The 15,126-nt window shown below is 41.0% G+C and overlaps 1 protein-coding gene across 1 annotated transcript in view; it reads left to right on the forward strand.

The window, feature by feature from the left end:
• insra (insulin receptor a) overlaps positions 1 to 14,123 on the forward strand; it is a 51,124-nt gene extending 37,001 nt beyond the window's left edge. The window contains exons 9-21 of the mRNA XM_046407668.1: positions 1,284 to 1,451; positions 2,676 to 2,874; positions 3,636 to 3,922; positions 4,681 to 4,820; positions 6,404 to 6,563; positions 7,466 to 7,565; positions 7,648 to 7,715; positions 8,489 to 8,718; positions 9,019 to 9,129; positions 9,739 to 9,898; positions 10,952 to 11,081; positions 11,699 to 11,833; positions 12,574 to 14,123. Of these exons, the coding sequence (XP_046263624.1) occupies positions 1,284 to 1,451; positions 2,676 to 2,874; positions 3,636 to 3,922; positions 4,681 to 4,820; positions 6,404 to 6,563; positions 7,466 to 7,565; positions 7,648 to 7,715; positions 8,489 to 8,718; positions 9,019 to 9,129; positions 9,739 to 9,898; positions 10,952 to 11,081; positions 11,699 to 11,833; positions 12,574 to 12,931 (2,246 nt within the window). The 3' untranslated portion in view covers positions 12,932 to 14,123. The remainder of the gene's footprint in view (positions 1 to 1,283; positions 1,452 to 2,675; positions 2,875 to 3,635; positions 3,923 to 4,680; positions 4,821 to 6,403; positions 6,564 to 7,465; positions 7,566 to 7,647; positions 7,716 to 8,488; positions 8,719 to 9,018; positions 9,130 to 9,738; positions 9,899 to 10,951; positions 11,082 to 11,698; positions 11,834 to 12,573) is intronic.
• The last annotated feature ends 1,003 nt before the right edge of the window (positions 14,124 to 15,126 follow it).

Below are 15,126 nucleotides of genomic sequence, written 5' to 3' on the forward strand. Positions count from 1 at the left end.
ATGTCAACACGTAAACCTTTTGTTCGGTTGTATTAATGTCACTGGGTTCTCAGAGCTCCTGCTCCACTTCGGGCCAGGACTTGTGCCTCTTATTTTGTGTCTTGCTCGAAACTCTGATTCATTTGTGTGCTCAAAAAGCGACTTGCCAGACAATCAGATACACGGTGGTGCCAGTTACTGTTCATGCCACATGTAGGTGGTAACCTCTCTTTGTGCATGCAGCACAGAAGACCCACTTTCTTATCTGCTGGCTGCAGTTGATGCAAATCAAAGGTCACAAAGCACATTTAGATGTACAATAGCATAAAAGGAAAAAGAATCTGAAACAAGGATTATGAAGCTGTCAAAGGTGCAACAAGCACTTTAGTCCCTATCCTGCTTCTGCAAATCACACGCTGACTCATGTTTATTATGCCTCTTGCGTTAGTGCTGTTAATCTGTTTTCACTAAGCAGGATCGAATAAAGAATAGAAAGATGTGCGTCACAATGCAGTTTGTTTTGCAAGTTGAAATTGCATATAATGCTGAGTTAATTTAAAAAAAAAAAAAAAAAGTACCTTGGAATTAAAAAAATGAAAGTAAAACCTTTGAAATTGTGAAATATACAAAATACCACACCTGCCGAAACCACTGAAAACTAGAACTGAAAATGAACATGTAAACCACAGCCCAATGCTAAAAAAAGAACTAACTATATGCACCAACCAATGGTCAGTTTTTGATTTGCTCTCCGGAATTTAAGATGTACTTTTGAAAATATATTTTTTATTTATTTGGTCTTCCTCTGCGTACAAACTCTGGACATCTGAATCTGTATCTGAATCTTAATTGGAAATTCAACGCTCTTTGTAATCGCTCAGACATAGAAATATCCACAACATTAACGTGACAGGCAGCTCTAATGTGAGCAAAACACACACATCAAGCTGTGTAATAAACCAGAAACAAAACTGCAAATACCCAGAGCAGGCAGCTGCTTGTCACAGAGCAACGCCCTGCCAGTAAGCGTTTCATTAGTTATACTGTAAACATGAAATGCAAATCAGATTGAAACAACACTACTCCTCTGCGATTTTTGATGAATCTGAATTATCAATTTGTGAAAATTCACTGAAAACGTCGCTGATAAACGTACATTTATCAACATTTATTTATTTATTTTACTGATGTTCGAAATCTAGTACTTGTTTTCTTTGATTAAAATCAGAGAGAGGACCTATTTCATGTGCGAGAAACTCATTCCTATTTAATAAACCTTCTGTGTCCCTGTGATGTCTCCCCAGAACCGTCAGTCCCACTGGACCCCATTTCCTCCTCCAACTCTTCCTCCCAGATCATCCTCAAGTGGAAACCTCCCAATGACCCCAATGGCAACATCACTCACTACCTGGTCTTCTGCCAGCGCCAGCCTGAAGCCAGCGAGCTCTACAAGTTTGACTACTGTCAGAAGGGTGAGCCACATTGTTTGTGGTTGTCCTCTTCTTGTTTCTGCTTCTGTGTTTGTGGTTTTGTGTGTGTGTGTGTGTGTGTGTGTGTGACTCGCTTCTTCAACTCTGCTCCCAGGACTCTCTGTAGTGGCTTTGCAATCTGATTCTCCTTGATAGCTAGATTTTATTTTGTTCCAAATACATCAAGGCACATTTTGTATATAAAGCCACAAAACAGAGCTAACACAATCTCAGGCAAGACCACCACAACAAATCTAAAAAAACAACTTAAAACCAAAAGAAATGAGCTCGACCTCCATGTCTTAACAGATTTTTAATTTGTCTCATGTGTGTGAAGCAAAATTCAGTCTGATATGACTCTTAAAAGTCAGCTTTTCAAGCACCTTGAGAAAATCCTTGCTCTTAGCTCGATAACATCTTTTACATTTTCCAAGAGGTTGCAGACAGAGTTGCATATCATATTCACTAAATGAAAACATTAAATCACCAAAACTGTAAAAAAAAAACTTTCCACATGACAGCAGCGGTATGTGTAAGGCACAGCATTTGTGGCGTCTCAGCAGCATGAGATCTTGGACTGATAAGTCCAAGCAACAGAAAAGCTATTTGTCAGATGTTTTTTTTTTTTTTTCTTATCTTTGAGTGTAGTTTAAGTGTAGTGGCCTCTTTATGAAGTGATTAGTTGTTCCTAACAGGGAAAATGCGACTCTGGACCCACTGAGCAAGATAATCAAGTGCAGTAAAGGTGAATGTTTGATTTGGATGGCGTTATGCAGCTTAATGTATGCCAGTGGGACAGTCAGGATTTCCTCAGCCCTGTTCAGGTTCAGGCAAAGTTTAGACATTTTTCTTGGGTGGATTATTCCTGTCACAGGCTGATCTTTGTCAGTGCCCTGCCATTGGTGCCCCTCCATGTCCGCACACAGCCAAACCCAAACTCTCCTCTTTTAAACTCCTGTAACTCCCACACATCCACAGAGATGAAGTCTGCGGGTAGGTCGTGTCACTGGTAATTTATCTCCACTGGGGAGGGTGAGGACTTGGGGATGATGATGACAGACGTGACCCTCAGGCATGTGTGTGTGTGGGAGGGTGTGTAAGTGAATGTCTGTGCATAAGACTGTGATTTGTGTCTGTGTTTATTGCTCCTGTCATCCCAGTTGGTCTGATGGATGTTTTTTGTTTTTTGTTTTTTTCCTCCCGTCGTGTTGGACTCCATTTCACCAGGGATGAAGCTGCCATCGCGGGTGCCCACTCAGGTGGACAGCGATGAGGAGCAGAGGCGGAACCAGACGGAGGAGCAGGGCCAGGGGGCTCAATGCTGCGCCTGCCCCAAAACCGACAAGGAGCTCAAGAAGGAGAAAGAGGATTCAGAGTACCGCAAAACCTTTGAGAATTATCTTCACAATGAAGTCTTTGAGATCAAGTAAGACAGCAGACAACAAAGGTGTTTGTTTTTGTATTTTAGAATTGTGTTGTAGAAAACAGCAGTGTTTAGCTGTTTTAGTAAGTTAATTTATTTTATTATTTGAGTCCAGTTCAACATTGCTTAGAGTTTGAGCTTCCCACAAAACAAATGACGGCTCTTACGCACTGTGCTGTGTTTGGTATTTGTGTCATAGTAAACACCCTGACAAAAGATCAGTACGAGTAATTGCGACAAAATCAAATTTCTCTCAGTCCCATCTGTCTCCTGGTTGTATGGAGAAAAAAAAAAAAAAAAGCATTAAACAAAATTCCCAACTGTGTCGTCCGGTCACATAGGAAGTCAAATGTGTTTGGAGTGAAAAGCCAGCTGTCAGAGAGAGGAGGAAGACGTTAAATATGGAAATATTTCTCCCGAAACACATTCACAACCTGTTATGTACACTAAAGGTGACAGGAATAAGGGTGTAACAAATGGAAGAAACACAATGCACTGTCCAGCTGGTTGATTCTTAAATTTCAGGAAATTGTCAGACACAGGGTGGGTTTCTGAAGCTGTTTGACAGTCAGCGCTCAGATGGGGTATACTGATGGGTCTAACTCTTTGTATCACTGTGGCTCCCACCAAATTCTGTGTTTTTATCTTTTTCCGTTTCTTTTAAATTTTGCTTCTACGCTCTAAACCTCTTTTTCAGGTTCCAACAAATTTAATGTCTTTTATGCATTATGTAACTCACTTTAAACATGCCTCTCCTTGTTTAGACGCTCGCGGCAACGACGCTCCGTGATGGGCATCGCCAACCGAACGCACCCCTTCCTCACCACCGCCCCGAGCCCGCCGCAGAGCACAGGCGTCCCTGAGGATGAGGACGAGGAGACCTTTGAAAGCACAAAGACTGTGGTCACTGTCCACGCCAAGGAGTCCACTGTCATCTCCAGCCTGCGCCACTTCACCAGCTACCAGATTGAGATCCACGCGTGCAACCACCCGACTGACCCCACCCGCTGCAGCATGGCAGCGTACGTCAGCGCCCGCACAATGCCTGAAGGTGAGGAGGAACTGATAATTCTTGAGTTACTGTTACTAAGGAGGGGAAGAGTGTGGGCCTGTGTAATAACATCATCATCGTGAGGATCGTAACTGCCTCACCTGGAGATGTTGTTGATGTTTGGCTTTTTGTCCCCACTCACAGATTTTTCCTCCTGTGGACTCAATCTTTGAAACGAAAGAAAACATTCACAGTGGCATTCTTAAGGATTCTTTTGTTTGACAACAATCAAATTGATTATTTTGACAACATCTTTGGCTCTGAAGTGTTAGCCACTGAGGTGTAATTTATTAATTTATTACAACACAGTAAAAATGTCACTTACATTTCCTGGAAATCAATGTGTTTTAAGAAATCTTGGCATGGTTTCACTGGTAGGCAAAAGGTCCAGATTTTTTGAACAATCTCTGCTTTCAGCTCGTTTTATCTTCTTTGGCTTACTCTTAAAATTATTAGAGTACCAGTTCAAGTAAATCTGTTTTAACTGGTTTGAAGTCTAAACTTGATATCTGTTGCTTTCGTCCTTACTGCCAGTGCTCCATCCCGACACACTGTGTCAACAAGGATTGCATCAAATTATGGAGATAATGACTTGTAAATTTGCTTTTGTTTGACAGAGGAGAGTGTAAAAACAAATGGCACATGCCATTCGGACACTCCGCCATCTTCTGTTTACTCCAAACAAACTCGAGTTTTAACAGAAATGTCACTGATGAACCATTTAACTTTGTTTTTTTTGGGGTTTTTTTTTTCTCCAGACAAAGCTGATGACATCTCGGGTCCCATCACTTACGAAGTGACAGAAAATGCAGTCCACATCACGTGGCAGGAACCAGTGGCCCCTAATGGTATGATCATCCTGTACGAGGTCAACTACAAGAGACTGGGAGACACTGAGGTGAAGAAACGTACCACACACACACACACACACACACACACACACACACACACACACACACACGCACGCTGGCACATCTGTCATGCCTTTATTGCTTCAGTGTTTTTAGTGGTTTGAGTCGAATCACTGAGGACACGAGTTGACTGCAAATTCACCACAACACAACATAAGACAAGCACTCATTTTTTATTTATTGTTTTTTAACAGGGAGACAGTGCACATTAATGAATATTGCTGTAAATGCACCAAAGTTAGCCAAGAGGAGAGTAGCCCCCAGGAAACATGTTACAAGGTCACCTTATATTATTGAGATTATATGTAAGCATACAACAACGACAGCAACAACAATAATGATGATAATGATTAAAGCAGAGCCTCACAACAACATACAAACAAAATGCAAAAAAAAAAATGTTTTAATAAAAAATAAGGATTTAATTACACAACATTGTGCTGCATCATTAGTTAACTGAAACATGTACAGCACAAACACAGTCATAAAAAGCATGCACAAAACCACTTTCACTTCAGCAGACTTTTGGTAGCAAGATAGTGACAGCAGACAGCAAGGGGCATTTGCAGCACAGGGACAGACAGAGGACAGCGAGGTACAACTCAGTAGCCCCCGGAGGTTTGACGGCTTGGCTCACAGGCTTCTGCCAACCCTGGTCTGGAAGCCAGGGTGGCCCCAGCACTGCCTGACGAGCAGAGGTGATGAGGAAGGTTACTTTGTTTTATGTAATCAAATGCTAACTTGTCTTGACACAAACACCTGTGAGACAGCCGTATTGTCCATAACATCCACTGGCTTTATTCTGTGGTCAGGACATGGCTGGACATCTCCAGATATTAGAAGACAAATCGTGGGGATCAGTTTGCTGAATTTCAGTTGGTGGCTGAATGAGCTGGATAAATGAAGGTCACGACTGAAGTGTCTTGCACACAGTTTGATTTGTGTGTTGGATTAACAGCTCAGTGTTGTTCGTGTCATTTTTTTTCCCGCACAGCTATAAACGTTCAGGGGTGTTTTGATGTTAGCAGGTTTCAAAAGTGAACTGAGATGAACAGGTCTTAAAATCCATGTAGGAACTGGGAGAGCTGTGTCTGCACCTGCTCTCCCCTCTTATTAACCATAATGTCTTGGACAACGAATGAAAAACAAGTTAAGTGAGAATTGAATCAAATATATCCATCTCTAAAACGTGCAGCACAGACAAATAAGAGAGGCAATACTTATTACTTGACTTGTATTTTGACGGTTGACCTGGTGGTTTGCTAATGTCATTTGGCTGGTTAACTTAATGGAGAAGTTGTTTTAGCTGCTAAGGAGACAAACCTGAAAAGCATCTGGCTGCTGTTTGCTGTGGAAAATAAAAACAGCTCAGGTTTTCCACGTTGGAAACATAAAAGACGTGAAACATTTTTAACAAGGGTAGATGAAACAGTGTATCCTACACAGTGAGTCAATGTGTTATTTTAAACTTGGAAATGATGAAGTAGCTGTTTGTCATACGATGCTCTTTTTGTTTGTTTGTTTGCTGGTTGTCCACTGTCTGAACCTCAGTGTTGGTGTCCTTTTGCAGGAGCTGCACTACTGCGTGTCAAGGAACATGTACAAAGAGGCCCGTGGCTGCAAGCTCAAAGTGATGCATCCTGGGAACTACACAGTGAGGATCCGGGCCACCTCGCTGGCTGGGAACGGATCCTGGACTGAGCCCACATACTTCTATGTCCAGGACCCAAGTATGTCACCATCTGCACAGAAGGCCAACCAAGCAAGATTTAAGCTGCATACCAAATCCATAAAACATACTAATTCTGTACAGTATGTACGACATACTAATCATTATAATATACTGTTCTTAGTAGTTAGTGTATAAAAATATCGACACACTTTAGTATTTTAAACTCAGAAGGAAAAGATTCACGTGATGTTGGATGTGAATCAGTCTGCAGCTTTGGAGCAACTGCAAATTACATTTCTTTCTTTTTACATTTCTTTTTTCCCACCACGCACAACTAATATTAATATTATATTTATTTCCAGTTGTGAGCAGCTCACCCATTTCCTCTTTCGCAAATTTGGCAGAATAGACTTCCATCAACAGCATAATCAGCATACTCAAACAGGAACATATCGTTTGTGTTTAGTTTGTAGATGTATGTTTCAAGTACATTTATATTAATTTCGTCTTTTTCTTAGTGTGAAGACATTACAGTCTCAAAACCTGTATAGAATCAGTAGTTTGGATTTGGGACGTGGTGTCACTTTAATGTAAAATTAGTTTGATAATTTTCAGACTGAACTGCAAAAATATCTATATGATGGCACGCTTTATGTAGTTATAAATCTGCTGTTATTTTACGTTATGATAGTTGATGTCTTCCTGTGTTCTATGTTATGTGATCAGATGCTGTCAACGACCTTTATATACAGCCAAGAAATGCATGCAGATATCTGTGAATGAAGAATATTAACTTAGAAAACATGCAGGAGCTTTGTATCAGTCTGTCCTCTCCACCGTTATCACAAGCTCAAGAGATGACGTTCACAGAGCAGCAGTTTAATGAGAGGGTTTCATAAGGGCTTGTTTTTGTTCTCGGCCTGAAATGTGACTCACCGTCCGGGCGCATGTGTTGCACAGGTGATCCTCTCTACATCGTGAAGATCGTGATCGGACCAATCATCTGCTTTGTCCTGCTGCTGTTTGTGGCTGGGGCAGGATTCGTCATATTCAAGAAGAAGTACGCCATCACCACACTCTGTTTTTCTTAGTTCTTATTTTGTCAACGTCGATCCTTAATGCTTTTCACTTTTTCATTTTAGTCAAACTCAGGGGCCTAGCGGGCCAATCTACGCCTCTTCAAACCCAGAGTATCTCAGTGCTAATGATGGTGAGTAAACAGTAAACAGTGTCAGATTTGATCTTTTTTTTATCCTTAATGTGGATTTATAGTCTTGATTTAAGGGACTATGGCCCCTTACTCAAAAATGTGGATCCACATCAGAGCTACAGTGGCTAAGGACCATGATTGGTAACCTTGAGCTGCTTGTGTTTCCTCCAACACATTTCTGACACCGGTAGAGATTTCTGATGGTGAACATGACGTGAAGCAAGTTGATGAAAAGACAAGTTATCTTCCCCTTTTCTAGCAACACTCACCCAGCAAAGACGTCTCCCAGTAAATGGCATCTCACGGCAGTGGTTTCCATTAGTTTGGATGCTTTTGGAAGAAAATCTCAGTTTTGAAGTGGGAAACATCAGGCCAAGCAGTTAAATTTCTGAGAATAATGTATTTATAGATTCTATAGACATTAACTAGTGCATTTACCTTTTTTTGTGGGGAGAAACGGCGTGAGACACCCTTAAATGTTAAGGGAAAATTTTAATTCGGTTTCATTTTTTTTCTTTATATTATGATTTAAAAAAAGAATAACCCATAATGACTCTGTGCTCCACTTTCGTGGCAAATGAGTTCAAATGCGTAGATTTCTAAACTGATTTGAATACATTTTAACACCAGTAAATGGTAAAGTAAATGTGATAAGTTGCATGTTATCACTCTTAAGTGTTTACTGTTAACATGCGCTTTGGGAGTCTGATAATCACAGAATTCAGTCATCAGAAAATCACATGTATAACTTTTTCCTGGAAATGTGTCTGCAGTGTATGAGGAGGACGAGTGGGAGGTGCCCAGAGAAAAGATCAACATTTTGAGGGAACTGGGTCAGGGCTCCTTCGGCATGGTCTACGAGGGCATCGCCAAGGACATCGTCAAAGGCGAGGGGGACACGCGCGTGGCCGTCAAGACAGTGAACGAATCAGCCAGCCTGAGAGAGAGAATTGAGTTCCTGAACGAAGCCTCGGTCATGAAGGCCTTCAGCTGCCACCATGTGGTAAGGGGAGATGACATCTTCTGAAAGAGAAACTAGTGCATGGGCACAAATCATTGTTGCATTCATTTTGTTTGCTGACAATGTGTGAATCAGTGAACCCCGCTGCTATGTTTTAACCGTCAATAATTAGACGCAGTCCTAATCAAGAATAGTAAGCACTGTCATGTGCAAATACCAGACCTCTCCTACATTTAGCTGCGTGAAGGGCAACGGTATCACTTTGCTGTTGCCAGACCAGTTGTCATAGTGTAATCAAACCAGACCACGTGGATTTGAGATCCCAGCGTCCTTGTCTCCCAGGTGCGTCTGCTGGGCGTTGTGTCTAAAGGCCAGCCCACCCTGGTGGTGATGGAGCTGATGACCCACGGAGACCTGAAGAGCTACTTGCGCTCTCTGCGACCTGATGCCGAGGTATGAGATTCAAACAGTGACACCTGAATCACCATGTCTGTTTTATGTTGGATTAACACAATAAGTAACGCACATTTCATTCCATCTGCTGTTTTTATTGGATCTATTTGTATGGTCACAGTAACTGAAACTGCTCTACCTTTTCAGTTACCATCGCACACCATTAAACTCTATGTTGAATTTACTGTTGCTATGTGTACAGATCACTTGCGGTGTCATCCACTGAAGTGTGTAAATGATGATACAGATGGCACTTGGAATGGAATAGGAGGATGTTTGTTGACAGAGGACTTGAGCAGTCAGCACTTGAGTCAGCTGAATATGTGACAGTTGCCTCAAACAGGCTTTTTGAGAGATAAACACCAGACCTCCAGACTGACTGAGAAAACTGTTGCTGCTAATCTCTTCTTGTGAAGTGTGATGATGAACTTTAGATAATAATAGCCCTGATCATTTTTCTTTACACTCCGAGAAGTTGCAAAACTTGGTGTCGCAATCAACACCAAATCACGAGTTAATTGCCATTACAACAAAAAAATAAATAAATAAAAATGTGTGACTCTCTTCTTCGGCACATCAGAAATTGAAAATCTGTCTCGTGCTCCACAGAACAACCCCGGGCGTCCACCTCCCACTCTGAAGGAGATGATCCAAATGGCCGCTGAGATCGCAGATGGCATGGCTTACCTTAACGCCAAGAAGTTTGTCCACAGAGACCTGGCAGCCAGAAACTGCATGGTAGCTCACGATCTCACCGTCAAAATAGGAGGTTAGTTTTAGCACAACAGGCACCGCAGGAGTCCTTGAGTCGGTCTGGGCAACAGTTATTTGCTTCTCTGGCGACCGTTTTTGTGTGTGTGGGAATGTCAGCATCGTTTATGTTTTTGTTAATATTTTTTCTAAATTTAAAATCAATAAAAATGAACAAAGAAAGTCAGTCGATTACGAAATTTTCTAACTTTGACTTCTCGCGGTGTATAATTGTATTGAACACGCATTGCTACTTACATCACCGTGACAGTAGATTGTAGACCGACAGATCTGAAATTGGTATTTGAACACATAAGAACCACTTTGTGAGATACAGGTTAATTTGGAATATCGTTACGGTAGCTTGTACACCAGGTGTCAGGTGGTTCATGCAAGCTGAAAGGGCAAACTATTTTTGGCCATGTAGTCAGGAAAACATTGATGTATTTATGTTTAAAAAAAAAAAAGAAGAGAGAGAAAGGTTGACTTTTTGGAGAAATTTGTGGACAGCTATGATGGATCGCTGCATTAGTGATTTACACTGCTTGTAAATGTACCACATATACGCCACATTCTCTGCTGGGATCCAGTTGATCTGTTGTATCCTGTGTTTACTGGACGCATCAGTTCTTAATCTGTCCGTGCTGCCCTTCATGAGGCTGTAAGTTTGTGAGCTGCCATTGTAACCCATTCATTCATCCTGCAGTTTTAATTAAATCTACATCACATAAGTCCATACAGGGCAGACAAGAAAACTGAACTGGCTCATACTAACAACACCATTCAAGTCAATTAATTAAATTAGATGTCTCAGTTAGAACTCCGCATCTTAAACATAAAAAACTGTGACGTGTTTCACAAGGTTTAGAACACATTCCAGCAGATTGCAATCTCAATCAAAAAGATGAGACATGGTTCAAAATCAGATGACACCCATAAGTGACACTAAAAAGCAATAGGGAATAGAATCAGTCCTAAATGACGTATTAGAATTTATTTTTTATCATGTTACTCAACACGTAACACCAGCGTAGGTTTGACTACAGCTAATCAAATCATCTTTTCTTCCCAGACTTTGGTATGACCAGGGACATCTACGAGACCGACTACTACAGGAAGGGAGGGAAGGGCCTGCTGCCTGTCAGGTGGATGGCCCCCGAGTCCCTGAAGGACGGCGTCTTCACTGCTCACTCAGACTGCTGGTCAGTGACACCTCATTGATTTCACGTCCGTGCTGAGGTGTAGGTCCTGTATGCAGCGTACGGTTGTGTCGAGTGACGGTTGGTGTCAGCAAGAATCTGAAGAAAACAAGTACGCAGCGGCCCTAAAATGAGATGTTCAGAAATCAGTTTGCAGGGGATATTCATTAAACATCTTTTATCATACATCATGTTCAAAGATTCACAGTGAGCTCATCAGCAACAGCTTACCCTTGATGAGATACAATTTTCTTTATGCTGTAAATACACTCTTTTGCTCTTTTGTTTTTTTTATTTTTTTGAGATAATAAACAACAGACTTGTCTTCTTAAGTCCAATTATTTCCTGTAAGTCCATTTTTAGATGGATACAGGTCATAAAACCAGAACAGAAAAACAATTCGTCAACACATTAAAAATATTAAAATATGAGGCGGGAGCCTGTGTGCACAGCTTGCCTGTTTTCTTCTGACGCTGTTTACCAGCCTCCACCTCTGCGCACAGTCTGCCCGTTCACTGCTGCGAATGCTTACAGACAGATTTACTCTGTCAGCAATCTAATTGGCCTGTCCTCATTCTCCCTGTGTCTCTGTTGTTGTTTCTCGTCCGCCTCTTTGCCAGGTCGTTCGGTGTTGTGCTGTGGGAGATCAGCACGCTGGCCGAGCAGCCGTACCAGGGCCTGTCCAATGAGCAGGTCCTCAAGTTTGTCATGGATGGAGGCTACCTGGACCGGCCGGACAACTGCGCTGACAGACTGTAAGTATAGATCCAGGGTTAAACATATACTGAGAAAAACAAGAGATGTATTCTGATCATTTCTTTATTTTTAGAGTACCTTTACTGGAGTAAAGCTCTAAATCACAAATTTGACTTAGATGGTCTTAGAATCTGCGTCAGAGCTACAACAATAAATTAGTGTGTGACACATTTTTAATAAGCGGTCATTCACTTAAGTAAAAATTTTTTAGGCAAAAATGCCAAATATTCTCTGGTTCCATCTTCTCAAATGTCAGTGTTTACTGCTTTTCTATTGTTCTATATGTTATGTCATCTCATATTATTTATAATCCAATAAATCAGTGTAAACTGAATATCTTTCGGTTTGGGACTATTAGTCAGATAAAATTCATCTTAGATTTTGGGGAAAAAAGACCCTTTTTCTGCCATTTACATATATGAAGTGTATTAAATAATAAGGCTAGTGATGTTCTTTATTTTTTGTTTAAAAGTTACTTTGGCTAAACAGGAAGTACTTGTTAGTAGGATTTATTCGCTGTTGATTTTGGTTTTTTCATTGAATTTGTTGGCAAAAATTAAAAAATAAATCATAGGCAGCCTTTTCTTTTAAGCTGTATTATACTGGGTATTCTTAACCACACTGGAGAGACATCTGTGTTGAAATAAAATAAGTTCGTTATGGAAGAATGAAATAACAAACAAACTACTATTCAGACATGATTTAGCTGGGATCTGACTCTCCTCCTCTCCTCACCCAGGCACAACCTGATGCAGATGTGTTGGCAGTACAACCCCAAGATGCGTCCCACCTTCCAGGAGATCATCGAGATGCTACGCGAGGACCTGCATCCTACCTTCCAGGAGGTCTCCTTCTTCTACAGTGAGGAGAACAAGCCGCCTGAGAGCGAAGACTTTGACCTGGACATGGAGAACATGGAGAGCATCCCGCTGGACCCGTCGTCCTACTCCCAGAGGGAACAGTGCTTGGACAGGGACGAGGCCTCCTCCATGGGCCTGAGGGGCAGCTATGAGGAGCACCACATCCCGTTCACGCACATGAACGGGGGAAAGACCAATGGACGAATACTGGCCCTGCCGCGGTCCAGCCCCTCCTAACATATAACGTACACATCCACCGCAAACATGCCGATGCTATAGATTTAAATATATTTTTGTTGTTTTGTTGTCATTTTATATAGATCACACTTTTATCACTCTCCTCAGACGCCCGTCAGTCCATATCTCAGGATGTTATTTTTCTCCTCAGATGCCACAAACACACACTACAGTAAGTCCAAACATGGATGCCAGAAGACACTTTTTGTATTTAAGGATGATCCTCCTGCATCTCTCTTCTTTATGATTGTAGTTTATATACTGTATATATATATATATATATATATGATGCCAAGTTTGTGCTAGACTGGTGGATAATGGATTCAACTGTGAAACAAACTCTTGACAAACGAGAAGGCTGCTAAACCCACTGTCCCTTCCCAAGTCCAGACTGTGTCCCTCTCCCCTGATTCAACAAAAGGGTTAAACTCCCACCCCCACCCCGGGTTGCTAAATTTTGGGGGGAAAAAAAAAAGTGCCCTTCTATTTTTGTCTGTGGCCTACATCAGTCGTCATGGAACTCTGTGTGAATCTTTGTACGCAATGTGGATAATGAACTGAAACTGAAAGACTTTTGGAAACACTTTGTGGCACAGTCAAAGACAGTCCATTCTTGAACAAACTCTTATCCACTGGAGAAGCTGGTTGAAGTGGCTTACCTCCTCATACTCTGCAGTATTCCAAAATGGCACACAGGATGAACACAGGACTTTTGTTGGACTTTTTATTTACATGTCTTTCTTTTCTTTTCCTTTTTTTGAGTTTTCACATTTACAGCTGAAGGATATTTAAACCATTTTCAAAAACATGTTGGTGAACGAGTTCCTCAGATTGACCAATAGCTGCTTCTTTGGTATATTTTAGTGGGTATAGAAGATAAAAAAATATATAAATATATATAAATATATTATTGATGTTTTTGTACATAGCTGATGTTGTCATTCTTGAGGTATTTTCTGGTCATAGAAAATGTTTTTACATGTTAGTCTCTTACGTTTATTTTTTCTAATCCAGAAAATCATACTAACTAGCTTTTTTTTGGACTCATGATCAACCAACAGCACTTGGTCTTTTTGCTATGCGATGCCGCGAAGACAGAGCGCTTGGCGTCTTCAACTTAAGATGTCTGCCCATCATATCGAGATCAAATAAAATAGTGCTGTAAATAATGCAGCAAAGGTGCATTCATGAAGAGGCTCTGGCAGTGTTTCTGTTATTTTCCGTTCTCTGAATTCATGTGTTTCTCCAGACAGTGAGATTTGTCATGTGTCCATAAAGGGAAGCTGTGGAGCGAAGTATGGAAAGATGGGTGTTTGTAACCGACGAAGCCTGCGACGTACACAGACTCAACTCATTTTACACTCACTGTAGCGCCCAAGTGAGTTGGGATATTTGAACTCAGTACATATGTTGATGTTTGTGGAAAATATAGATATAACTTTTTTACAGAACCACACATTGCCACACAATCAAATACTTTTGCACTCAAATTTGTTTGGGTTTTTTTTTTCTTAGTTTTGATAAAGGCATATGCAGAATTATAATATAATTTCCATTATAATGGAATTATATTCATTATAAATATGATAAAGATCTAGAAATTAAAACACCCACCAACAACAGCCCTAAAGTAAGAAAAGAACGAGTCTAAATACATTAAAATGTGGCCTAAAATTTTTTTTTATGTGCAGTAATTTTCCATCTGCCAATACTTAAGTCACAGTAGTTGTTTGTTACATATCAAGAATTTATCAAATTGCATATTTTAGATGGTACATGTTGCAATGAGGTATTTGGTTTCAGCGCTGGGAGGCTGCGCCACTGTTTTTGATTTGATTATTGTAGTGCAATGATGCCACCTGCTGGACAATAATGAAACGGGCACAAACTGCCCAGTGCCAAAGGAGACACTTTTTACATGAGTCTCTCTGTGTGTGCGTATCTCGCAAAAAATGCTGGAGTTTGTAAATGGGATAAGGTTACGATTGGTTAACACACGACTCACATGCTCACTAAAAAGGAGATGCAGTGCAAACGACAACAGGATGATTTCTGGTCAAAATGTTCTGAGAGAGGAGAAGTGTGTGTCGGGGCGTTTGTGACCCTCCTGTGATCCTGGTTTGGCAGTACAGTCCAAGTCCAGCCAAGGCATCGTTTCTACACTGTGCTCTGCTCAGTGCATCTCTGCTTTTTTT

This window comes from Scatophagus argus, chromosome 13 (genome assembly GCF_020382885.2).
Source record: "Scatophagus argus isolate fScaArg1 chromosome 13, fScaArg1.pri, whole genome shotgun sequence".
Taxonomy (NCBI): domain Eukaryota; kingdom Metazoa; phylum Chordata; class Actinopteri; family Scatophagidae; genus Scatophagus; species Scatophagus argus.